The following is a 26,644-nucleotide window of genomic DNA, read 5'->3' as shown; positions in this document are numbered from 1 at the left end:
ATCAAGGCAGCTAATAGTACTCACCTCCATCCTCCATGATGTCTTGCGCCATATGGCCTGCCAGTTTCAACGGAGCCTTCTGCGCATGCGCACCAGACATCATGCATCTGGCGCATGCACAGAAGTGCACGTGACCTGGGAAATTTAAAATTTCACTTGCTCCCGGCTCCCATGTGTACCCGAGAGCAGAGAGGTATCACTGGGAGCCACTGTATGTTTAAAAAAAGAAAAAAAGTTAGTTTTATCTCCCCTCAGTGATCATATTTTTTGCAAAGAAAATGGCCTATTGGTTAATGGCCCACTTGTATGCAACGATTGTCGTGCAAAATTCTTGAACGAAAATTTGCAATAATCGTTCCGTCTAAATGCAAAGCCATTGCGCATTATTAGTTTACTTTGCGTTTGTCGCTCTCTTTAAACCTGCAGATGCCGGTGAGACAGGGGAGGAGCAGGTCCCATTGTGTGATCATGTAACAAGCACATAACAGCTGTGGACATTGCCGGCCTCACTAAGGCCAAGAATTGACTACAGCGATCCGGAGTTTGTAATATGTTTGCATAAACTGTATGTCAGACAGTGGGGCAGCAGTGCCCATTACAGCTGCCAGGGGAAAGTTACAGAAGGTGAGTGTGGACAGGTTTTTTTTTTGTAATTAAACACACATTAATAAATTAAAATGAGGGAGGCCTGACTGCTGTGCCTGACCATGCAGACCGGGAACCCCCATGGCTAGTGGTCCACAGCTCCTGCCTGGGTGTTCTGAGTGTTGATGCCAGGCCTGATTGGTGAACTATCCTGAATGCAGGTTGAAAAGAGAAGAAGAAAGCGATACAAAATACTGTGCGCACTGAGAAAATAAAAAAAATATGATAAGATGGAGATAAAAATACAACACTAAAGGCATCTGAAAACCATGATGCAGAATACACACCTATAATGCCTACAAAAAGGGCCAAAACAACCTGTTTTTGTGTGTAATGTAAACATAGGAGGCCGTATACATGTGTAATGTGCAGCCCCCTATATATACATTGCACACACATACGGCCCGCTATGTGTACATTACGCACATATACTGCCATATTTGCCCTCGGTGCAATGCACACCTCGCCCAGGACAGAAGCAAAACTGGGTCAACACCGGGCAAAAAAGAACAGAAAATAAAAGGGAAAACTGACTCTGCTCCTATGTCGGAAAGGTCCCTAAAAGCAGATTAACCGCTCTGACAAGTGCGAACCTGCTGAATGCCTCTCAGTGTCGGGACTTTCACCTGGGATGCCCTGCACTCCAGTCAACAGCTTTCCCCAGTGAGCTACGAGCCTGTTGAACAACTGCCCTGCTGAACCTGTTCCCACTCCCTGCTCCTTCTAATCCAGGTCCCGTTTGGCTCCAGCCTGTCTTGTGATTGCCCACCCTATATAATCTGGCCTGGCCATTCCCACCCTTGCAAGATTATTGTGCTGTCATCCAGTAGTCAACCTCTTCCACCTATCACTCCTCCATTCTGTTACCTGACATACTTACCTGGGTCCCGACCTATGACTTGCCTGACTATGCTAGTCGCCTGCTTCTCTGTACCACGAACTAATAACCCATGTACTGACCTCTAAATTTCCCTGATCATGCTACTGATCCGCACTTGTTACAACAAGAGACTCCAACTCAGGATCATTACAAAATAATCTTGCCCAACATGGAGTCCATTATGGCCACCCTGAGGAAACAGGTTGCTGAGCTCCAAGAGTTGTACACCACCTACCAGGAAAAGGTTGCTGACCTACAAAGAGAGATAGATAGTTTATAGACGCTACTTTTGGAGATGCGCAATTCAGGTTTTGATGTCCGCTTGCCAATGCCAGCAAAGTTCGGTGAGGATCATGGCCAGGACCGAGAATTCCCTAACCAGTTCCATATCTACTTCCAGATGCCACTTATTCCATTTAACAGTGACCGAAAGAGGAAATTACTTATCATCAACCTTCTCACAGAAGAGGCGCTTGTATGAGCCTTGCTGTTTGTAGAAACAAACAATAACCTCCTCACAATCTCACTGCCTTGACTAGTGCAATGGATCAAGTCTTTGATGACCCGAATTCCTCTGCCGCAGCAGAGGGTAGGTTGCATAATTTACGACAAGAGCAACACTCTGTTGCCAAACATACGGCAGAATTTCATTGTTGGGTAACTGATACCACATTGAACCTAGCCAGCCAGAAGAGTCAGTTCCAATGAGGATTATCGGAACTAGTGAAGGATGAGCTAACCAGCATTGAGAACCCTGAGAATTTGGAGGACTTTATTCTGCTTTGTATTCGAATTGATCAGAGACCTACGGAATGAAAAGAGAACCTGCAGGTTTTTTGGGAACCACCCTGCTTCATCTTTTAGTCAACCAGCATTCAACACCCACCTGAAACCTTACATCAAGCAATGCAGAGTAATATAATCCACAAACCCCTTTCCTTAGCAGAGAAGGAAAGGTGCTGTACGGAGAATCTATGACTCTATAGTGGGGCCTCAGGACATTATGCTGTTAACTGTCCCAACAAGTTCCAAAAGACTATTGCCTTTACCAGTGCTTAGACCGTAGGCAAAACTGATGTTCCCAAACAGCTGGATTCAGTGTCACAGGCCATCCAATTGATAACTCAAGATACAGATAAAATATGTCCCCCATCTTTTCCCTTTGTCATTTCCATACAGGAAATAATAAATAGAATCTTTATTTGTATAGTACCAACTTATTCTGCAACTTATTCCTAATTGAGGGCCATAAATTACAATGCAATGCTATGTTAGATTCTGCAGCTGGAGGGAACGTCATGGACTTTAAATATGCTCTCAAGTACAATATCTCAAGTAGAACCAAGACCATACCAATTGATATGGAAACTGTTGATGGATCATTGTTGTCTTCAGGACCTGTAACTAACTCATGAGACAATCAAACTTAAAATAGTTATTGAACCTGATCACCATGAAATGATTACTTTCCATCTTATCTCTTCTCCAAAGTTTACAGTTATTCTAGGAATCCCTTTGTTTTTTAACCCCAATCCTTCTATACACTGGGAAGTTAGGACCATTACCTTCCCCTCTGAGTACTGCAAAGAAAGATGCCAGATGTCACTACCCACCCTCAAACATACCCAAACCTCTGAGGATAGTCAACAGAATTCTGATAAGCTGCCAACTCAGTATCAGCAATTCAATGATGTCTGCAGCAGGAAAAAATCCAACCAACTTCCTTCTTATCGACCATATGATTGTCCAATCAAATTACTCCCTGAAACAACCATCCATTTTGGGCAAATTCACAATCTTTCTGAACCAGAGTTAAAGGTACTAAGAGAATACCTGAACAAAAATTTAAGAAAAGGCTTTATTTGACTTTCTTCATCTTCTGTACCTTGGAGAAAAGAAAGACTTAACCTTGCAGCCATGCATTGGTTATAGAGAACTAAATAAAATTACTGTCAAAATCCTTCTTCCCTTAATCCTTGAATTGCTGGAAAGACTGTTTTGCCAATTTTTTTTTACCAAGCTAGACCTGAGAGGGGCTTGTAATCTCATATGGATCCGGATAAGTAGAAGACCACTTTACAACGAGATACGGACATCCTGAATATCGGGTTGTGTCTTTTGGCCTTTGCAATGCTTTCAGCATTTTATTAAGTATGTGTTACCAGATTTTTGTGATTAATTTGTTGCTTACCTCACTGACATTCTTATATTTTGTGACTAGCTGATATACCCTGCTTTACCCGAGTTAATTTGATATTAACCCGTTGTTCACATAGAAAATTTTTTGAAGTCATTGTTACTTCAAAAGAACCGAGGAATAGAACATGTATGCACACAGAGAAGTGTTAGATTCTCCTCAGACTGGATGTATCAATGTCTCTCTGCAGAATGTGCCAACCCTCCCACTCTCCTCACTTTTTACCTTTAAAAGGTAAAGCCCCTTTTTGTTTACATCTACCCCCAGACTGGAAGTTCGAAGTCCCTTCTTAGTGACCACCTTATTGCCTTTTTACATCCTGGCTAGGTGGGCTTTAATCCTCAGGGTCGTAAAAAACACACTTGCTGTGGAAATTAAAGGGGCTGTGGACGTGACCGCTCCCTGCTATAAGCTGTCCGAGGTAGCCAACAACCTGGAGCTGTCATGGCCCCCCAGGGTAAGTCAGCGCCTTGAAAGAGACCCTGGGGTCGTCCTTATCGGAATGAGTGTTCCGTTTATAGGCAGGGGTCTCCCTCTCCTGGTTATGAGTTCAGGGCAAGATACCTTCCCTAGTTTCCATTTATATACAAGGCTGTTAATCTGGTATCTTACTTCCCATGCTGGGGTTGGCTGTCAGAAATGCTGGATTGGATATTCACCTACCCAGCAGGCTGACACATAGATTCCACATCCACAGTCCTTACATGTGGTGAATACTGAAGTTGTGGTAAAGTAGTCCACACACAGGGATAACTTTCTGGACAAACTGGGAATGGTTGGCAATGCCCGTTTACTTTAACTTTTAGGAACATCCAATTTACAATAGAAGATTGGCACAGATACAAGAGGAGAAGGTGGTGTGACAGGGAGGACTCTCTATGTAATCCAGACAATCCATAGTTTTAGTTTAGTAATCTGTGAGCACCTGCTCCCAGTGACTCTCTTTCCCTTTCCAACTCTCTACCGGTGACCACTCACACTTTGTGCCTTCATTCACCAAACAGCGATCCCTTTCTCACTCAGTGTTTAGTGGTAGCACTGGCACATCCCAGGCCAAGCAGTGGGGAACTCGCTTAGCTTCCTCCTTTCTCTGGGATCAGTCTGTGCAGCTCACTTACTCACTAGTTATCTCTTGCAATCAGAATAGAAGAGGAACCTTAATGGTAGAACTGCAGAGCTCAGTTGTCACATACGGCCTGGGTGCAATACACACCTCACCCAGGATAGACACATGACTATGTCTACATCGGACAAATGGGAAATGCAATAATGCAGTAAAACCTCTATTCAATGAAGAAAACACAAAATAAAAGAAACAACTGACTCTGCTCCTAACTGAGAAAGGTTCCTACTAGAGATGAGCGAACGTACTCGTTACGAGTACTTACGCACCCGAGTACCGCCATTTTCGAGTACTTCAGTACTCGCGCGCAAAGATTCGGGGGCGCCGGGGGGCGGGGAGAGGCGTGGCGGTGCGGGGGGTAGCCCTCTCTCTCTCCCTCCCTCTCCCCCCCACTCCCCACTGCTACCCCCCGTGCCGCCACGGCGCCCCCCGAATTTTTTCGCCCGAGTACGGAAGTACTCGGAATTCGCGGTATTCGGGCGAAAAAGGGGCGTGGCCGAGCACGTTCGCTCATCTCTAGTTCCTACCTAACAGCAGATTGACCACTTGGAAAAGTGCAAACCTTCTGAACGCCTCTCGGCTTGATACCCTGACAAGAGAAAGGAAAATAAACCATAACTTAACTTAAAGATGCACAGCAAACTCCAGGAGGATCTGGACACAGCTCCAACCACCACAACCAACTGAACTTAAAACAGGACATCCAACAATGACTGACAACCACCAAAAACACTTGCCTAGAATACCAATATGCATAAGCTGATAGAATAGCTAAAGTATGTATGAGATATTGGCTCTTATTTATGCTCTTTAAGATTCTTAAGCTGACAAGCCCATGACAAGCATACTAATTGTCTCGTGAGTCCCTATTTTAACAAGATAACTTACCCTCAGGAGTCCTGCCTACAAGCAGGGTGATCTTTCCAGTACGGACAACCCCATGCTGGAACCTAGAGACCTACGTCATGGGAAAAAAAAAATCATAGCCCTCTGATTTCACTGTACTGCTCCAAATTGGTTATCGGAAGTGAATGCAGAGATTCACTGAGTCTGCACAATTTTTGTCCACATCAGTACGGTTCTGGTCTATTAATACGGTAGCATCACAGGACATTATATATAATACCCTAAATGACATAGCAATATAAATACATGCCCCTAAAGTCATAAAAATTCATGATTGGCTAACACATGTTAACGCCTTAAGGTGTATGTTCCTACTAAAACATGTGATTTCTTATTAACAAACTTTAACGGAGAATAGAATTATTAATATCCCTGCTTGGCCTAAGGAATTCGAAGGTGGGGGGCCCCAGAGTGCTCCTCCTATCAATTGAAGGAAGTCCCGAACCAGCGTTCTCATAAGAACCATGCGTAGGAAAGAGAGTACAAGAAGCTTGCACATACAAGCGTATAATCTTAAACAAGTTAACCATTTAGATGCTGTTATTTACGAAGATGGAAGATATACCAGTAAATCTTTATATATATATATATATATATATATATATATATGAATACACATTATTACTAGAACACTCTAGTTAGTATACCACATATATACTGGACAAGACATAATTCTCACACACACAAACAGACGAGAGACATACACCTTGAACCGGGAGCTGATCACGCAAAGTGTCTGGTCACCTATACAGACACTGAACATGATGCTGTTCACACCAACAATATGGAATTCAAGCCAGAACCGAATGCAAGCAAGCAACAGCATGCAAAACATGCATGACTCCAAAAAACAATGCTCTAAGAAGCAATGAGGTAAAATAGCAAAAGGGATAAATGACCAGTGCCCTCTAGAAGGTTGGGCTGTATTTATATGCGGCATTCCGGTGATGATTGGCTGGCTGGAAAACTTCACATAGAGCCAAAAAAAAATCCTCTCACACCTATGGAAGAGTATTCCTGGTAGCCCATAGAACTAAAGGTCCCAGGAGCACAACATGACGCCAGATAATTCTTATATAGGTTGGCACCATGTGCCGCATCTGTTGACTATCGCATGGTGTGAAGAGTGAGGAGAATCTTCCAGAGAAAAGATTAGTTTTTCTAATCCTGACCTTTGTAGCAGTAAAGTGACTCTGAATAGGCTACATTTGGAGGATCCTTGGACCCTCTTATCTGCTCCAGATGGGGTCTTACTGGAGGATGAACTTGATCAGTTTCTTTATACTGTATGTAGTCTGTCTCAATGCTATATTATGTTTAATTTGATTATCTCAAATGAAATTATCTTTTTGAAAGCCAGAAGGTGTCCCAACTCGTTCCACAAAGTCCAGAATCCTTTGGTGTAGTTCTCTCCTCACTATTTCTACACATGACACCTACCAGCTTCCTCTCATCTCCAGAGGTCTGAAGAGATAGCTTACAATATAAAGAACACAAGCATGTCAAGTTTTACAAATTTATTAGTGATTGGTAACAATTTTGAGACTTAATTATATATAATAATGATGAAATATTCTATATACATGGTTGGTATACAGATGTGCTATGTGGGATCTAGCTGAATTGTAGATAACAGACATTAATTGGCAGTTGCATATATTTCTTAATCATCTTGTAATACATGTAACTTCACTTTGACTTTTAATGTTGGATTTTTTATTCTTCTACTATCGTATTTATCAGTTGAAAAAAGAAAAATGTCTTCTTCCCTGATTAGTTATTTGATGTTTAACAATATGAGATTTGTGAGCACTGCATTTGCCAAATTCCAAAATATTCATATTGTCTTTCCTATGTTTTTTCCCAACTTTCAGGATATGAAAATGGTTTCACCCCGGAGTAACGTCTCTGAAGTCTAAAAAAAATGTGATATAGCTGTAAATATTTCCCATATTCAGGACATTTATAGTTTCTCCCCTGTGTGAACTCTCTGATGTGCAGCCAGATGTGATTTCAGGCTAAAACGTTTCTCACATTCTGAACATGAATATGGTTTCTCCCCTGTGTGAACTCTGTGGTGTGCAGCAAGATAGGATTTCTGCTTAAAACATTTCCCACAATCAGGACATGAATAAGGTTTTTCCCCTGTGTGAATTCTCTGATGTAACACGAGATTTGATTTTTTGTTAAAACATTTCCCACATTCAGAACATAAAAATGGCTTCTCCCCTGTGTGAATTCTCTGATGTAACATAAGATTTGATTTTCGGTTAAAACGTTTCTCACATTCAGAACATGAAAATGGCTTCTCCCCTGTGTGAATTTTCTGATGTAACACAAGATTTGATTTATTGTTAAAACATTTCCCACATTCAGAACATGAAAATGGCTTCTCTCCTGTGTGATTTCTATGATGTTTAACAAGATCTGCTTTATTGATAAAACATTTCCCACATTCAGAACATGAAAATGGCTTCTCTCCTGTGTGAATTCTCTGATGTACAACAAGATGTGATTTCTGCTTAAAACATTTACCACATTCAGAACATGAATATGACTTCTCCCCTGTGTGAATTCTGTGATGTAACACTAGATTTGATTTTCGGTTAAAACATTTCCCACACTCGGAGCATGAAAATGGCTTTTCCCATGTGTGATTTCTCTGATGTTTAGCAAGATCTGCTTGATTGATAAAACATTTCCCACATTCAGAACATGAAAATGGCTTCTCTCCTGTGTGAGTTCTCTGATGTACAGCAAGATGTGATTTATGCTTAAAGCATTTCCTACAATCAGAACATGAATATGACTTCTCGCTTGTGTGACTTTTCTGATGTGACACTAGATTTGATTTTCGGCTAAAACATTTCCCACATTCAGAACATGAATATGACTTCTCTCTGTGAACTCTTTGATGTTCATCATGTGTTCTGTAAATTTTATTTTCTTTAACATTCTGTAATAAATCAGAAGATGGAACCTGTTTAGAAAGATCAGAAGATAGATTTTTGCTGTGAAGGGCTGAGGGTATACTTGGGATAATAGCAGGCTCTTCATATGTATCTTCTATGATACCAGGATCTTCCATTTCACAATCTGTTGTTATCAGATGCCCCTCTGAGCTGCTGGTGTTGCCATCTGCCAAAAATAAAATGGATTTTAATATTTTTGAATATTACATTACAATTAAGCCTGTTTCATATGGGCGACAAAGTCATGCGAATTTCTCACATTGCGACAGTGCTACAAAATCACATGTATGTTAAGCCCATGCTTTCATATAGGTTTCTTCACATTTTGTAGCATGCGACATTGCGAGTCAAAAACCTTGCGGGTTTTGTGATATACCTACGACTTGCAATTTTATACTGATAGTTAATATCATTTGTATATAAAATGTTCATACAAATTGTAAGGCATGTATTATATTTCAAACATTAACCCTTTCCAATCCATTTATTTTTTCTCACCCATTCTCCCCAGCTCCAAATAAATTGGAGCTGGGAGAATGGGTGAGAAAAAATACATTTTCCCTGCACCCTCCTGAACTGACAGAGTTCAGGAGGGTGCAGGGAGGGACCTGTTTACCTGTCCGGCGTCTTGTGCGTTCTCCTTCTGCCTCACGGCTCGACGATCATGTGACCGCTGGGATCAGGTGACACCTGGCGGTCACATGGTCGCCGAGTCGGGAGACAGAAGGAGAATGCACAAGACGCCGGTCAGGTAAGCAGGTCCTTCCACAGTGCAGGCTCCCGGCTCGGCGTTCATGTGACCGCCGGGGGTCAGGTAACACCGGCGGTCACATGATCGCCGGCCGGAATCTATGCATTACATAGCGCTAATTGAGCGCTATGTAATGTGTAAAGGAGTGGGCAGAAAGGGTTAAAAACCCTTTCTGCCTTCTCCTCGGGGGTCCTCGATGACGACCAGTGCAGGAGTGCATCTGCACCCGATGTGTCTGATGATCGGGTGCAGATGCACTCCTGCACTGCAGTGTCGGGCCTGCCCCGACATCGGAGCTGTGGAGGGAAATTATGATGTCGGGGCAGGCCCGACATTGGACTGGAAAGGGTTAAAGAGTTTTTCCATTCACAGGAGCCACAATAATTTGTGGCGTACCTAATCTACTGACAATAGAGATGAGTGAGCACCAAAATGCTCGGGTGCTCGTTACTCGAGACGAACTTTTCACGATGCTCGAGGGTTCGTTTCGAGTAACGAACCCCATTGAAGTCAATGGACGACCCGAGCATTTTTGTATATCGCCGATGCTCGCTAAGGTTTTTATTTGTGAAAATCTGCAAAACCCAAGAAAGTGCTGGAAACAACACAGAAATGGATAGGGCAGGCGAGGGGCAACATGTTGGGCTGCATTTCAGGTTCCCAGGTCCCACTATTAAGCCACAATAGCGGCAAGAGTGCCCCCCCTCCCAACAATTTTTACTTCTGAAAAACCCTCATTAGCAATGCATACCTTAGCTAAGCACCACACTACCTCCAACAAAGCACAATCAGTGCCTGCATGACACTCCGCTGCCACTTCTCCTGGGTTACATGCTGCCCAACCCCCCCCGCACGACCCAGTGTCCACAGCGCACACCAAAGTGTCCCTGCGTAGCCTTCAGCTGCCCTCATGCCACACGCTGGCCTCATAGCCACACCACCCTCATGTCTATTTATAAGTGCGTCTGCCATGAGGAGGAACCGGAGGCACACACTGCAGAGGGTTGGCGGGGCCAGGCAGCGACCCTCTTTAAAAGGTGCGGGGCAATAGCCCACAATGCTGTACAGAAGCAATGATAAATCCAATCCTGTGCCACCTCCATCAGGAGCTGCACACGTTGGCATAGCTATGGGGAACCCATGTGCCACACACTATTCATTCTGTCAAGGGGTCTGCATGCCCCAGTCAGACCGGGTTTTTTTATAAATAGTCACAGGCAGGTACAACTCCGCAATGGGAATTCCATGTGCACCCACAGCATAGGTGGCTCCCTGGAACCCACCGGCTGTACATAAATGTATCCCATTGCAGTGCCCTGGACAGCAGAGCTAGCATCAGGTTTAATGCAGGTGGGCTTTAGAAGTAGACACATGCAGTTACAACTCCGTGTAGACCGACAGCATGGGTGGGTCCCAGGAAGCCACCGGCGGTACGTAAATATATCCCATTGCATTGCCCATCACAGCTGAGGTAACGTCCGATTAAATGCAGGTGGTCTTTGGCCCACACTGCATGCTCCAGTCTGACCAGGGTTTTTAATACATAGACACTGGCAGGTACAAATCCCTAATGTGAAGTCCCTGTGGACCCACAGCATGGGTGGCTCCCTGGAACCCATCGGCGGTACATAAACGTATCCCATTGCAGTGCCCTGCTCAGCAGAGCTAACGTCAGATACAATACAGGTGGGCTTCGGCCCACAGTGCATGCCCCAGTCAGACTAGTTATATGTACCTTAACAGTAACCGCGTTGGTGGGAATGTGGTGGCGACCGGACCTAGTAGCGCGGTTTTATTTAGTTGGTTTTCGGAATGTGGCCAGGATTAAGTGGGCCGTGGCGGGGGGATAGTGGGTGGGCTCTCTTGTTGTGTCGGTAAAGGTGAAATTCTCGGACTGCCACCAGACGGACCAATGCAAAGGTATTTGGCAAGAATGTTTTCATTGTTGGAGGAGGAGGGGGATGATTTTGAGGCACTACGTGTCCTCTCCACGTGTCCGTGGTTATATGCACCTTAACAGTAACCGCGTTGGTGGGAAATGGCCTCGCCACCATCATGTCTTTGGGAAGCCTCCGTTTCCACACCCCAGTGACATAGCATTAGCAGCAGTATAGGCAGAGCCCAGAATTAGTAACATTTCAGCGGTAGCATTAGGGACAGGCCCCAGTAACATATTACTAGCAGCATTATAGGGGGAGCACAGTATTAGTTCCATTTCAGTAGTAGTAGCAGTCCAGACATACCCCAGTAACAATTCCGAAGCAGCAGTATAGGGGGAGCACAGTCTTAGTTCTATTTCAGTAATAGTAGCAGTCAAGACAGGCCACAGTAACAATTCCGAAGCAGCAGTATAGGGGGAGCACAGTCTTAGTTCTATTTCAGTAATAGTAGCAGTCAAGACAGGCCACAGTAACAATTCCGAAGCAGCAGTATAGGGGGAGCACAGTATTAGTTCCATTTCAGTAGTAGTAGCAGTCAAGACAGGCCCCAGTAACATTCCCGCTGCAGCAGTTTAGGGAGATAACAGTCTCTTTCACATTTCAGTAGTTGCAGTATAGACAAGGCCCCAGTTACATTTATGTAGCAAAAGTGTGGGCCAACCCCACACACCTTGCTGTAGCATGAGTGCAGGCGAAGCCCATAAAAATTACTAGGATTACACTGTAGGCGAGGGCCCAAAAAAATTGGTGTACCAACAGTACTAATGTACGTCAGAAAAATTGCCCATGCCCAACCAATAGGGCAGGTGAAACCCATTAATCGCTTTGGTTAATGTGGCTTAATTTGTAACTAGACCTGGAGGCAGCCCAGTTAAAATAAAAATTGGTTCAGGTGCAAGTTTCAATGCTTTAATGAGAATTGAAACGTATAAACATTGTTTACAAAAGTCATATGACTGAGCCTTGTGGGCCTAAGAAAAATTGCCCGTTCGGCGTGATTACGTGAGGTTTCAGGAGGAGGAGCAGGAGGAGGAGGATGAATAGAATACACAGATTGATGAAGCTAAAAGGTCCCCGTTTTTTATGGTGATAGAGAACGATGCTTCCATCCGCGGGTGCAGCCTACGTATTATTTAGGTACCACTGCTGTCCGCTGGTGGAGAAGAGAAGTCTGGGAAAATCCAGGCTTTGTTCATCTTTATGAGTGTAAGCCTGTCAGCACTGTCAGTTGAAAGGCGGGTACGTTTATCCGTGATGATTCCCCCAGCCACACTAAACACCCTCTCTGACAAGACGCTAGCCGCAGGACAAGCAAGCACCTCCAGGGCATACAGCGCGAGTTCAGGCCACGTGTCCAGCTTTGACACCCAGTAGTTGTAGGGAGCAGAGGCGTCACGGAGGACGGTCGTGCGATCGGCTACGTACTCCCTCACCATCCTTTTACAGTGCTCCTGCCGACTCAGCCTTGACTGGGGAGCGGTGACACAGTCTTGCTGGGGAGCCATTAAGCTGGCAAAGGCCTTGGAGAGTATTCCCCTGCCTGTGCTGTAGATGCTGCCTGATCTCCGCGCCTCCCCTGCTACCTGGCCCTCGGAACTGCGCCTTCTGCCACTAGCGCTGTCGGATGGGAATTTTACCATCAGTTTGTCCGCCAGGGTCCTGTGGTATAGCATCACTCTCGAACCCCTTTCCTCTTCGGGTATGAGAGTGGAAAGGTTCTCCTTATACCGTGGGATCGAGCAGTGTACACATCCAGTAAACCGTAGTGGCCAGAATGCGTGTAACGCGAGGGTCATGAGAAAGGCATCCTAACATGATGTCCGCCATGTATGCCAGGGTACCTGTACGCAACACATGGCTGTCCTCACTAGGAAGATCACTTTCAGGATCCTCCTCCTCCTCCTCAGGCCATACACGCTGAAAGGATGACAGGCAAGCAGCATGGGTACCCTCAGCAGTGGGCCAAGCTGTCTCTTCCCCCACCTCCTCATGCTCCTCCCCCTCCTCCTCAACGTGCTGAGATATAGACATGAGGGTGCTCTGACTATCCAGCGACATACTGTCTTCCCCCGCCTCCGTTTCCGAGTGCAAAGCGCCTGCCTTTATGCTTTGCAGGGCACTTCTCAAGAGGCATATCAGAGGAATGGTGACGCTAATGATTGCAGCATCGCCGCTCACCATCTGGGTAGCCTCCTCAAAGTTTCCAAGGACCTGGCAGATGTTTGCCAACCAGGCCCACTCTTCTGTAAAGAATTGAGGAGGCTGACTCCCACTACGCTGCCCATATTGGAGTTGGTATTCCACTATAGCTCTACGCTGCTCATAGAGCCTGGCCAACATGTGGAGCGTAGAGTTCCACCGTGTGGGCACGTCGCACAGCAGTCGGTGCACTGGCAGATTAAACCGATGATGCAGGGTCCGCAGGGTGGCAGCGTCCGTCTTGGACTTGCGAAAATGTGCGCTGAGCCGGCGCACCTTTCCGAGCAGGTCTGACAAGCGTGGGTAGCTTTTCAGAAAGCGCTGAACCACCAAATTAAAGACGTGGGCCAGGCATGGCATGTGTGTGAGGCTGCCGAGCTGCAGAGCCGCCACCAGGTTACGGCCGTTGTCACACACGACCATGCCCGGTTGGAGGCTCAGCGGCGAAAGCCAGCGGTTGGTCTGCTCTGTCAGACCCTGCAGCAGTTCGTGGGCCGTGTGCCTCTTCTCTCCTAAGCTGAGTAGTTTCAGCACGGCCTGCTGACGGTTGCCCACCGTTGTGCTGCCACACCCGGCGACACCGACTGCTGGCGACGTGCTGCTGCTGACACATCTTGATTGCGAGACAGAGGTTGCGTAAGAGGAGGAGGAGGAGGGTGGTTTAGTGGAGGAAGCATACACTGCCGCAGATACCAGCACCGAGCTGGGGCCCGCAATTCTGGGGGTGGGTGGGATGTGAGCGGTCCCAGGCTCTGACTTGGTCCTAGCCTCCACTAAATTCACCCAATGTGCCGTCAGGGAGATATAGTGGCCCTGCCCGCCTGTGCTTGTCCACGTGTCCGTTGTTAGGTGGACCTTGGCAGTAACAGCGTTGGTGAGGGCGCGTACAATGTTGCGGGAGACGTGGTCGTGCAGGGCTGGGATGGCACATCAGGAAAAGTAGTGGCGACTGGGAACCGAGTAGCGTGGGGCCGCCGCCGCCATCATGTTTTTGAAAGCCTCCGTTTCCACAAGCCTATGCGGCAGCATCTCCAGGCTGATCAATTTGGCTATGTGCACGTTTAACGCTTGAGCGTGCGGGTGCGTGGCGGCGTACTTACGCTTGCGCTCAAACAGTTGCGCTATCGACGGCTGTACGCTGCGCTGAGAGAGATTGCTGGATGGGGCCGAGGACAGCGGAGGTGAGGGTGTGGGTCCAGGCCAGGAGACGGTCGTGTCTGTGTCCTAAGAGGGGGGTTGGATCTCAGTGGCAGGTTGGGGCACAGGGGGAGAGTCATTGGTGCAAACTGGAGGCGGTGAACGGCCTTCGTCCCACCTTGTGGGGTGCTTGGCCATCATATGCCTGCGCATGCTGGTGGTGGTGAGGCTGGTGGTGGTGGCTCCCCGGCTGATCTTGGCGCGACAAACCTTGCACACCACAGTTCGTCGGTCGTCTGCACTCTCAGTGAAAAACTGCCACACCTTTGAGCACCTCGGCCTCTGCAGGGTGGCATGGCGCGAGGGGGCGCATTGGGAAACAGTTGGTGGATTATTCGGTCTGGCCCTGCCTCTACCCCTGGCCACCGCACTGCCTCTTCCAACCTGCCCTGCTGCTGCACTTGCCTCCCCCTCTGAAGACCTGTCCTCAGTAGGCGTAGCAAACCAGGTGGGGTCAGTCACCTCATCGTCCTGCTGCTCTTCCTCCGAATCCTCTGTGCGCTCCTCCCTCAGACTTACTGCAATTACTACTACCTGAGTGATAGACAACTGTGTCTCATCGTCATCGTCCTCCTCACCCACTGAAAGCTCTTGAGACAGTTGCCGGAAGTCCCCAGCCTCATCCCCCAGACCCCGGGAACTTTCCAAAGGTTGGGCATTGGTCACGATAAACTCCTCTGGTGGGAGAGGAACTATTGCTGCCCAATCTGGGCAGGGGCCCGAGAACAGTTCCTGGGAGTCTGCCTGCTCCTCAGAATGTGTCATTGTAATGGAGTGAGGAGGCTGGGAGGAAGGAGGAGCAGCAGCCAGAGGATTCAGGGTTGCAGCTGTGGACGGCGTAGAAGACTGGGTGGTCTATAGATTGCTGGATGCAATTTCTGCATCCACGACAGGACCTGCTCACACTGCTCATTTTCTAATAAAGGTCTACCGCGTGGACCCATTAATTGTGAGATGAATCTGGGGACCCCTGAAACTTGCCTCTCTCCTAATCCCACAGCAGTCGGCTGCGATACACCTGGACCAGGAGCTCGGTCTGTGCCCACACCCTGACTTGGGCCTCCGCGTCCTCGCCCGCGTCCACGTCCTCTAGGCCTACCCCTACCCCTCAGCATGGCGTATTATGAGTAGAGCAGAAACAGAACGCTGTAATTAAATGTGCCGCTTATTGGCCTGTGGTTGGAGGCTGACTTCGCTTACGGAACACACAGCAGAACCAGGAAACAATTTTGCGCACACCTGTAGTGAGACATAGGTGCGTATGACTGAGCTAGTGGAATTCACAGCACAGAAGCAGTCAAGTGGCCAAAGGGCAAGGTAGGCCTTAAGTATTTTGCTTCAATTTGTTTAAATGGTGAGCTGAAACACCAGACAGATACTGTATGCAGCATATATTATGTATACTGTTTCCCTCTGGCGCTATGACGGCGGTGATGTAATGGGCACAGCAGAGCAGAGCCAGGAAACAATTTTGCGCACGCCTGTAGTGAGACGTAGGTGCGCATGACTGAGCTAGTGGAATTCACAGCGCAGAAGCAGTCAAGTGGCCAAAGGGCAGTTGTAGGCCTTAAGTATTTTGCTTCAATTTTCTTAAATGGTGAGCTGAAACACCAGACAGATACTGTATGCAGCGTATATATTGTATACTGTTTCCCTCTGGCGCTATGACGGCGGTGATGTAACGGGCACAGCAGAGCAGAGCCAGGAAACAATTTGGCGTGAGCCTGCTGTAACGCTTTGTTGCGTATTAATTAGGACTACTACCCCCAGCAGACACGCAGTACACTGAGGACGGTCACAGGCAGCCCAAATATAGTATTTTTCCCCCTTTTTTTTTGAAAAAGCCCACTGCCTATATAGACAGTATATCTCTTTCACCTTTCCCTCTTTCCCTGCCTCACCAGTACTGCCCCTATACTCTGTACAATGACTGCAGACTGAGGACGCAATGGTCTGCATGCCCGATATACAAAAAAAAAAAATTGTGCAACACTGCTAAAAGCAGCCTCAACAGTACTGCACACGGTCAGATGTGGCCCTAAGAAGGACCGTTGGGGTTCTTGAAGACTAAAATAACACCTAACACTCTCCCTATAGCAGCTACAGCAAGACAGCACTTTCCCTGATCTATGTCAGAATGCATCTGTGGCGAGCCGCGGGTGGGGCAGATTTAAATACTCGGGTGTCATCTGATCTCTCCAGCCACTCACTGCAGAGGGGTGGTATAGGGCTGGAACATCACAGGAGGAAGTTGTAATGCCTTCCATGTCTTTCTATTGGCCAGAAAAGTGCGCAAATGTCTCAGAGATGAAAGTGAAAGTAACTCGAACATCGCGTGGTGCTCGCCTCGAATAACGAGCATCTCAAACACGCTAATACTCGAACGAGCATCAAGCTCGGACGAGTACGCTCGCTCATCTCTAACTGACAACCATCCTAATAAACCGATTATTTTAGCCAATAAGCTTATTTTTTTGTTTTTCATCTCTCCATTGAAGCTAAGTGTTTGCGGGCTGATTTCCACCCATGCAGTGACGGTAATTTAGTATATACAGCTGGAGCTCTCAGTTGCTGCTCTTATCCATGGCTCATATAGGTTTGTAAGGTTACAGAGAACAGGAGCTTTTAGAAAAAAGTATCCGGCATTAATTAGGTTTATTGGGAGAGTAGGAATACCTCTAGTTTTCATTCCATGGACAGAGGACAAATATTACAGGAATCCCTTAGAAGTGCAACACGTTTTGGATAGCTTCTTTTTCAAGCATGGGACATAGAGATATAAAGCTACTTTAAAAGCAAGTCTAGAGGCTCGCTGTTGCCTGCAAGCTCCTCATCCACATAAATGCATTCTCTATTCTTCTGTAAACCACCCACTCATCACTGGGTGAATCGCTGATGTGCTGGACATTGGGGAATTGAAGATACGTATCCTTGATGTTAGTAGATGATGGAAACTCCCCTGGTTCCATGGACGCAATGGCAGATCTTAGTGACTCCACGTGGAAGTGTTGAACCTTGAAACATTGATTTAACCTCTTAAGATCCCGAACAAGGCGGACAGTGCCGTCTTCCTTGAGATTGGAATAGAACCCCCTGCACTGTTCTAAGGGTAACAGGGACAATTACACCCTTAGAGGAGAGAGTGTGTATCACATAAGTCAAAGCTTTGGCCTTTCCTTTGAAGAAGAAACTAGAATTCTGGAACTGAAGAAGCAATCTTGGTGGTGGGCGGAAAACTTTACAGCATAGCTTGAAGAGATGACCTCCTGAACCCAGATGTCTGAGACATGAGAGAGTTAGGTCTCCCTGAATAGGGAAAGTCACCCCCACAGTCTCGATGGATAGGTTGGGACTGCCATACGCACGGAATATTTAATAGAGGCGGTCTTGGAGTGTAGCGGTTGGAGACACCAGGAAGGACGCAATTTGTAGGAGAGCCTTTAGTTTTGGTCTTGCAGATTTTTTGGTATCCACGGTCTGGGAGCAGGAGCAGTAAAAGAAACAAAACTGAGGTCTCTTCTTCTGTACAGAACCACACATGGCTGACTTTGTTTTGTGGTAGATGAGAACTCTTATCACACGTAGGGTCAGAAATATTCTTGGCTAGTTGCGAACTGGCAATTAAAATCAGTGCCACCTGGGATAAGGACCCAGGAGGAGGAGTCCTCCAGCATTCCCATGGGCTGTAGGAACATAAGACTCTGCCTCCCCTCCAATGGGAACACTGCAGGGGTTTCCCAACTTGTAAGGAGGAGTGCAAAGGAAAATGGAACTGTCTCTCATAGGAATGCCTTCATATCACCCAGGGGTATGCCATGCCAAGGAGCATCTGCAAGGGGCCCGGTAAAGGTAGAGAGGTCCCGATAGGGGTGGGAGTGGAATGAAGAAAAGGGGTTGTAGTGCCAGTGGTGCTGATATTGGCAGTGGGAACAAGAAAAGCGAAGGAAGAGAGTATGGAGAGAATACTCACCTCACCGCCAAAGTCCACAGAGCTTTGGGACTCCAGCAGTGCGTACCCCTGTGCTCACCTGCCTGTAGTAGGAAGCAAAAATTGCAATACAAGGCCCACTACAGCTGGCGACTCAGGTCTTCTAAGGGTTGAGCCAGAAACATAAGCGTTAACACCAGTCTGTTTGCCTTCCTCAATGGAGTAACAGGGAGAGTCCCAAATCAGCCCTGTAATCTTAGATCTGGAAGGATAACAGCTGAATACAGGTGAATGAAGACGTCTGCCTGCTACGGACACAAAGCTAAAATTGATTAACTGGTTTTTGCAGGAGGGGTATAGCTGGAAAGAGGTGCTAACACTTTTTTGGCTTAGTGTCTGCCTCCTAGATGCAGTAGCTATAACCTCGGTCTGAGAAATATTGATTTTTTTAAATTATGAAAATCTAAAATAAAAATTTTAAAAAAATTGGTATCAGTACATCCATAAAGTTCTACTTAGGTTAATACACAGTGTTAAAATTGCATTTTGTTGGTCACTCCAAGAAAAAGATTGAATGAAAAGCTATCAAAAAGTTATTTTCCCCCCAAAATGGTACCAATACAAACTACAGGTCACCCCACAAAAAGCGAGCCGTCACACAGTCCTATCAACGGAACAATGAAAAAAATAGTGTGAGTAAAATATAGCTTTTAAGAGACATTATTTTTCTAAAGAAGGTATTGTATTTTTAAGCATTACTACATATAAAAAAAACTGTATAAATTTGGTATCACTCCTCATACTGACCCACAGAATAAAGGCAACATGTCCTTTTTACTGCACCATAAAAACCATAGAAATTATCCTCACCCCAATTGGTGCAGCTGTGGTCCTTTCCCACTTCGCCCCACTTAAAGATTTTTAACAGTCTAACAATACATTATATGACAAACACTTAGTCCTTAGTCCCAGTATATGTGTATCTGCCGTGGACAACCCTTTATAACAAGAACATAACAATGGAGTCACCCCACATCATACAATCAGCGATCCGTGGGCGGCCCTTGTACCAGCAATATAGTAAGATACCTGCATACACAAATAATACCGTCCGGCAGGAGATTAATAAGACAACTACAAACACATCAAAGTCGTGTGTTTCTTCAGCCAAAATATTTTCATATAAGTTAAACAACTTTCAAATTAAAGAATATATAAATTGTAATATCCGATGTGCGGTCTGTATGATCACATGTGATATCTGTAAGTTATCCTATGTGGGATGTACGTGTAGAAGATAGCAAAGTAGAATATTGGAACATTTGCAGGATACCGTGAGGCACATTGGATCTTCCATCTGTAAACACGGTGCCTATAGGGTTAAACCTTAGATAGGAAATAATGTTATTAATTGTATCAGTATGCACACGACTTGTTGATATGTTTGTAGTTGTCTTATTAATTTCCTGCCACACGGTATTATTTGTGTATGCAGGTATTTTACTATATTGCTGGTACATGGGCCGCCCACGGATCTGTGATTGTATAATGTGGGGGGACTCCACTGTCAGAAATGGTGGTTCAGGGAAGAGTCACATATACTATGACTAAAGACTGAGTGTTGGTCCGATATGTGTCATTGAGGGGGGGGGGGGGGGGGAGAGCATTCTTTCTCCTTTCTGTTTTTTAATATGGATTTTAAAAAAGCTGCTATTTGGAGTCTCCATGTGCCGGACTGATAGATTTACACTAAATGTGATTTAAATGTTCCCTTAATTTGTGAGTAGCGAATAATGAAAAAAATGCTTAACATTGTCTTTGGCTGAATAAGGGAATATAGAGCTGAAAACCCCGACAACACAGACTCTTCTCTACATGTAGTCTCACCTGGGGGGTCATCTGTAGGAATCCCCTTCTTACACGGCTGATCCCCCCTCACATGTGTCTCTGTAGCATCAATATGAAGCAGATCTTCATCCGCATTCACAAGCTGTGAAATAAATATGGTAAAAGTCATCACACAGTTGGAGAAGTCGTGTGGGAGGTTTTATATGGCCAGAAAAGATCATTAATTAGTATGAGGAGCCAGAATGACATGACAGCAGTAGTGATCTGGGCCAAATAGCTGCAGGTCTCAGAGAATCATAGAATGGTAGAGTTGGAAGTGACCTCCAGTGTCATCTGGTCCAACTTCCTGTCGTCCTAGACAGATATTTGTCCAGCCTTTGTTTGAACACTTCCATTGAATGAGAACTCACCACCTCCTGTGGTAACCTGTTTCACTCATTGCTCACCCTCACTGTCTAATATCTAATTTGTGTCTCCTCCCTTTCAGTTTCATCCCATTGCTTCTAGTCTTTCCTTGTGCAAATGAGAATAGGGCTGATCCCTCTGCAGTGTAACAGCCCTTCAGATATTTGTAGACAGCTATTAAGTCCCCTTCTTTTTTGCAAGCTAAACATTCCCAGATCCTTTAACCGTTCCTCACAGGACATGATTTGCAGACCGCTCACCATCTTGGCAACTCTTCTCTGAACTTGCTCCAGTTTGTCTATATCTTTTTTAAAGTGGGGTGCCCAGAACTGGACACAGTATTCCAGTTAAGGTCTGACTAAGGAAGAGTAGAGGAGGATAATGACCTCACGTGATCTAGACTTTATGCTTGTCTTAATACATCCAATAATTTTGTTTGCCTTTTTGGCTGCTGCATCACATTGATGGCTCATGTTCAGTCTATGATCTATTAGTATACCCAAGTCTTTTTCACATGTGCTGCTGCTTAGCCCAATTCCTCCCATTCTGTATGCGCTTTTTTCATTTTTCTTGCCCAGATGTAGAACTTTGCATTTCTCCTTGTTAAATACCATTCTGTTAGTCGCAGCATGCTGTTCAAGCTTTTCTAGATCTTGTTGAATATTTTTTTTCCCTTCCCTAGTGTTAGCTATCCCTCCTAGCTTTGTGTCACCGGCAAATTTGATCAGGAATTTTCAAAAATTATGGTGAGTGGTTCAGCAATTACCTCTGCTGCTTCCCTTAGTATCCTAGGATGTAATTAATCTGGTCTTGAGACTTGAATTCATTTAGGTTAGCTAAGTGTTCCCTCACCATCTCTCTGCTTATTGATAGCCTGCATTCTTTTATTCCCCCCCAATTGCACAGGGAAGTCTCCTGTATAACTCCAACCTGTTGCTTCTTTATTCCAACCAGAAGTCTCCATACCAGAAAATAGTGATAAGATGCAGAGATCTAATGTCTGCGGTCGGCTGTAATCCTGCCATCTCCAGCTTTCTCATTACACAAGTATCAGTCATATAATAAGACTGAACACAAGACCTTCCCAGCCGTCCTACAGACCAGAGGGGAGATTTCATGAGACCTTCTCTCCATCTACCTGATCATCCTGTGGAAGAAGAGGCCGGGGACATCTCTCCGCTGCTGTTCTCTTACTGGATCTACCTGCAGAAAACACAGACAGCCACTGAATTCATTCTCTACATACAAATAATAAAGGCCATGTGGATTTAGTCCTGTCTATTACCTGGTGATGAGGGGGGCTGGTGGTCCTTCATCATGACGTCCTTGTACAGATCCTTGTGTCCTTCTAAATACTCCCATTCCTCCATGGAGAAATAGACAGTGACGTCCTGACACCTTATAGGAACCTGACAACACAATGATATCGTCATCACCCAGACACGTTATACCGCCATAACGTTACTGTATAATGTCCCAGCATTCCCAGCAGCGTCACCTCTCCAGTCAGCAGCTCAATCATCTTGTTGATGAGTTCTAGGATCTTCTGCTCATTGATCTCCTCCAGTATCAGGGGGTGAGGTGGAGGCCCTGTGATTGGGCTCAGGGGTCTTCCCCTTCCATCAGACACCAGGGCCTGACAGCCATCACTAGAAGTCTTCTTCACTACCGTGTAATCCTGTTTATGGGGAAATACATCCATAAATATTAGAGATGAGCGAACATACTCGTTTCGAGTAATTACGCAATCGAGCACCGTGATTTTTGAGTACTTCAGTACTCGGGTGAAAAGATTCGAGGGGTGCCGGGGGGCGGCGTGGCGGCGCGGGGGGTAGCAGCTGGGAACAGGGGGGAGCCCTCTCTCTCTCCCTCTCCTCCCACTCCCCGCTGCAACCCCCCACTCACCTACGGCACCCCCCGAATCTTTTCGCCCGAGTACGGAAGTACTCGAAAATCGCGGTACTCGGGCGAAAAAGGGGCGTGGCCGAGTACGTTCGCTCATCTCTAAAAAATATCCCTGCAGACATTCCCGGAGTCCTTCATGTCTCCAGTTATGGCCAACAATAAGTAAGATTCTCCTCACATCTGTGCTCATCATCTCCGTTGTTCTACTCAGTCACAGGAGCAGAAGAACAAAATGATCAGAGTTTTGGTTCTGTTGGATGACAGACAATAATGACCCCCAACAACCTCCAATTGCCTTATAGTAGATCTGTTGGGTTTCTGTCATTTTACCAGAAAAACAATACAGAATCATTTAACGTGATGTCATCCCCAGAATCTCTCACCTCTCCTGTAAGCTGGAAGAGTATCTGTAGGGTGAGGTTAATTATACTCTCTGCCATCCTGTGCGTCTTTTTATCCATCCTTGACGGGAGAATTAGGAAAATGATCTGATATAGAGGATATCAGCTGATGTTTCTGTGGATAAACAAAAAATTCTATGTGAATATAACAACTCAAGTGAATAGGTACTATTTTCCCCCAATTTTCGTATTGATTTTTCGATCTGAAAATGAATGAAAAAACTTCATTGTGCGTGTACCCTAAAGATGATAAACACTATAACTCAAAAAAAGTGTGGTTTTTACCGCAGGGTTTATTGAGCCAAACTCGCAGCATTATAGGGACCTGTGATGCTTTGAATTCTGGTAAAAAAAAAAAACATATTCGGGATGAAATACAAATGTCCATATCACAGACGTGGAAATGTATCCAGATTGCACTCATCTGAAACTTCTGGACCCCACGTAAAATACAAAATAGAGTATACTCACCCCGATTCGGCCCCCTGAGATGCAGTTGAGTGGCTACCACTGCCCAGCACTAGCCTTCGGTTGGAGAAAGTCAGGTGACTGCTGCAGCCAATCTACAGCATCACCGTCCTAAACTCCTGGCATCATGCCACTCAGGATATTAGCACTGATACCAGGAGTTCAACCAACCTAATTTTGAAGCAGCAGTCACCTGACTTCTGCTGTAGGTTGAGGAGAGAATATACTTTTTTATTTTACGGGGAACTAGAAGCTAGAAAATTTTTTTAGTGACAAAACCTCTTTAAATATCTGAAATGCTGCCATGCTATTTCTAACCAAATTATGACAGGCTGTCTTAAGGCCCATTTACACGCAATGATTATCACTGAAAATTCATTTAAACTGAAGGACTTGCGCGATAATCATTACATATAAATGTGAAGCCATCGTACACTGTTCATTCACTTCTCACTTATAGCTGAGTTTCAGCCTGCATACAAATGGGTCATAAGTTCTTGAGCGACTGCCTGTTTACTTCGGCCGTTCGTCATCGGGCTTTATGCCTGGATAAAACGAACAAACGATACACAATTGAATTCTCATTTATCGTCCAATCGTTGGCCGTGTTTACACTGAATGACCATCAATCAGATTCACATGTTCCACCAACTGACTGAAGGATAAGTCCGCCTTCACGCGGCAGAATTTCCACAAGGCAAGTGAATGATATTTTACAAATCTCCTTCACACGTAGAATTTTTCTGCTACGGATGCGCATATGCAGCGCGCCTATTTATGTTGTGGAAACTAAGTGGAAATGTAGCAGATTTTCTGCATAAAGATCAGTAGAAATCAGAAAGTGCCGCAAATACACTTTCGTGGCGGATTAGGCAGTTATTCCGCTGAGCTAATGTAGCGATTCTGTTTGAAAATCTGCGTTTGTTGATGTTTAAAAGTAAAGTTTGGTGACCTCACGTAAGGTCACTACTCATGTCTGCCACCCTCATGCGCTTCCGGGCTACTGCAAGCATCATTCTGCTATCCCTGTGAGTATGGATCCTCTGTCTGTTTTCATCCAGCACTGAGAGGGTTAACCAGTACTCTGTCTCTCAGCTCAGCTGTGGGATTAATGGGCAATCTCTTCCCTATTTAAGCTAAGCTATGCAGTTCCTGGTTGCCTTAGAATTGATGTGTGTTAGTTTCTGACACGCAGCTTTGTTTGGTCATTCTGCTCTGTCTGATCTGTGTCTTGTCAGTCTCCTTCAGCCTCAATATGTTGGGTCTGTTTCAGGCCTTCTGTTCTGTCTGAGGCTTCTTGCATATCTGATCTGTCTGTACGTTTATTTTCTGTCAGCTTTGTCAATTCCCATTCCTGTTTATGGTTTGCCCTTGCTCTGTCCTGCATTTGTGTGCTCTTCTATCTGCTGCCTGTTCCTATGTTTGCTACCGAATCAGAGATGATCAGACCTGAGGTTCCAGCGCAGTGCCTCCCTTATCAGGGCGATCACCTTTCTTATAGTTAGGTAGGCCCTCCATTTCACCTGCAGCCAAGAGTCAGTCTCCCTTTTCCTGACATTAGTCCCCTATCTGAGGAGTCAGCTGCCAATCTCTGGGACAGATCTCGGCCTGGTTGGTTGGTCCAGTGGGTCCACATTCTGTTAATCCGTAACACCTCCGTGCAGGAATTACCACATCACAAGAACACAACACATTCCGTAGCAGAAAACCCACGCATAAGAATGCAAGTACATATACAAAGTCCAAAAAACAAAACGCAGCCAATCCCACGGAGCGTGATAACTCCGCCCACTTAAAGAAATGCAACAGAAATTCGAAAGCAGAATTTCCATAACTCAAATGTCGTGTGTGAAGATAACCTAATCATTCCGAGTAAAAGGGCCTTTAATTACATCCCATGTGATACAATTACTGGAGATAAGGGGAGAGTTAGGAAAATAAATTAAAGTGTAAATGTTCTGTTCTCCGTTTTTGTGTGGATGGAGCAGGAGATAATTTGATTCTTAAGCCCGTTCCTCCATGTTTGGGGTAAAGCGGGTCGCATCTTCACAAGACCGCTACGGGTAATCAGGGGCCGCGGAGGTGATGGATAAAGCAGTAAATCTAGAGCTTACACAGCGGCTTCCCAAGTCCTCTCACCTGGCATCACAAGGGTTAATAATAAATATTCATCATCTTGGAGCTTCAACAATAAAGGGAAGTCGAGGAGCGACACCAACAGTCTGTAGAGCCAATAAGATACGGCGGGGCCAACAATGTGTCTGGGGGATGTTCAGAAGCCATAACTGTATGTTATCCCTGGCATGGCCATGTGGGGCGGGCTGTTCTGTGCGGCAAACTGGAGCCGTCAGTGGGGCTATTTATCGGGTACCCATAATGCATTGTAGAACTGCTCTTAACTTATTTGGAGGGAAGGAGAAAAAAATACATAAATTCTCACATTGTTTTATTGCTTAATCATGCAGGAAAAATGATATTTTTTTCTGCAGGTTGGTACAATTACGAGGACACCAAAATTATATAATATAGTAATTTAGGGCGCCCACCCACTGGCGTTTTTTTTTTCCCTGCGAAATTCGCAGGGAAAAAAAAATGCTGCGAATTTCGCAGGGAAAAAAAAAACGCCAGTGGGTGGGCGCCCTTATACTATACTTTTTTTTAGGTTTCTCCCAATTTTCTACAATAAAACCTTTTTATTGGAATTTTTTAGCACAACATGCAAAGTCTAATATATTTTTTTAATTTTTACACTGACGGATCTCAATGGCACGATTTTAGGTTATATATATGGCTTTTTGGATACGTTTTTTAGTTTTGTAATTTACACAAATAGAGGTGTGTAAAAAAAAAAAAAGGTTTCTTTATTAAGCATTTCAATT

General features: G+C 45.4%; 2 protein-coding genes and 1 pseudogene across 2 annotated transcripts in view; all 3 read right to left on the bottom strand.

Annotated features, from left to right (window-relative positions):
* Positions 1–26,644, bottom strand: part of LOC136626716 (zinc finger protein 27-like) — a 659,137-nt gene that overhangs the window by 172,733 nt on the left and 459,760 nt on the right. The gene's annotated exons all lie outside the window — the stretch shown is intronic.
* Positions 7,667–8,917, bottom strand: LOC136624990 (zinc finger protein 300-like; annotated as a pseudogene).
* The window catches only part of LOC136624989 (gastrula zinc finger protein XlCGF66.1-like), a 34,465-nt gene continuing 30,024 nt past the window's right edge, over positions 22,204–26,644 (bottom strand). The window contains exon 3 of the mRNA XM_066598913.1: positions 22,204–22,400. Within this exon, the coding sequence (XP_066455010.1) occupies positions 22,260–22,400 (141 nt within the window). The 3' untranslated portion in view covers positions 22,204–22,259. The remainder of the gene's footprint in view (positions 22,401–26,644) is intronic.

Source organism: Eleutherodactylus coqui, chromosome 4 (genome assembly GCF_035609145.1).
Source record: "Eleutherodactylus coqui strain aEleCoq1 chromosome 4, aEleCoq1.hap1, whole genome shotgun sequence".
NCBI classification, from domain to species: domain Eukaryota; kingdom Metazoa; phylum Chordata; class Amphibia; order Anura; family Eleutherodactylidae; genus Eleutherodactylus; species Eleutherodactylus coqui.
The sequence above is the reverse complement of the archived record's forward strand: the minus strand, read 5'-3'. Positions and strand labels throughout refer to the sequence as shown.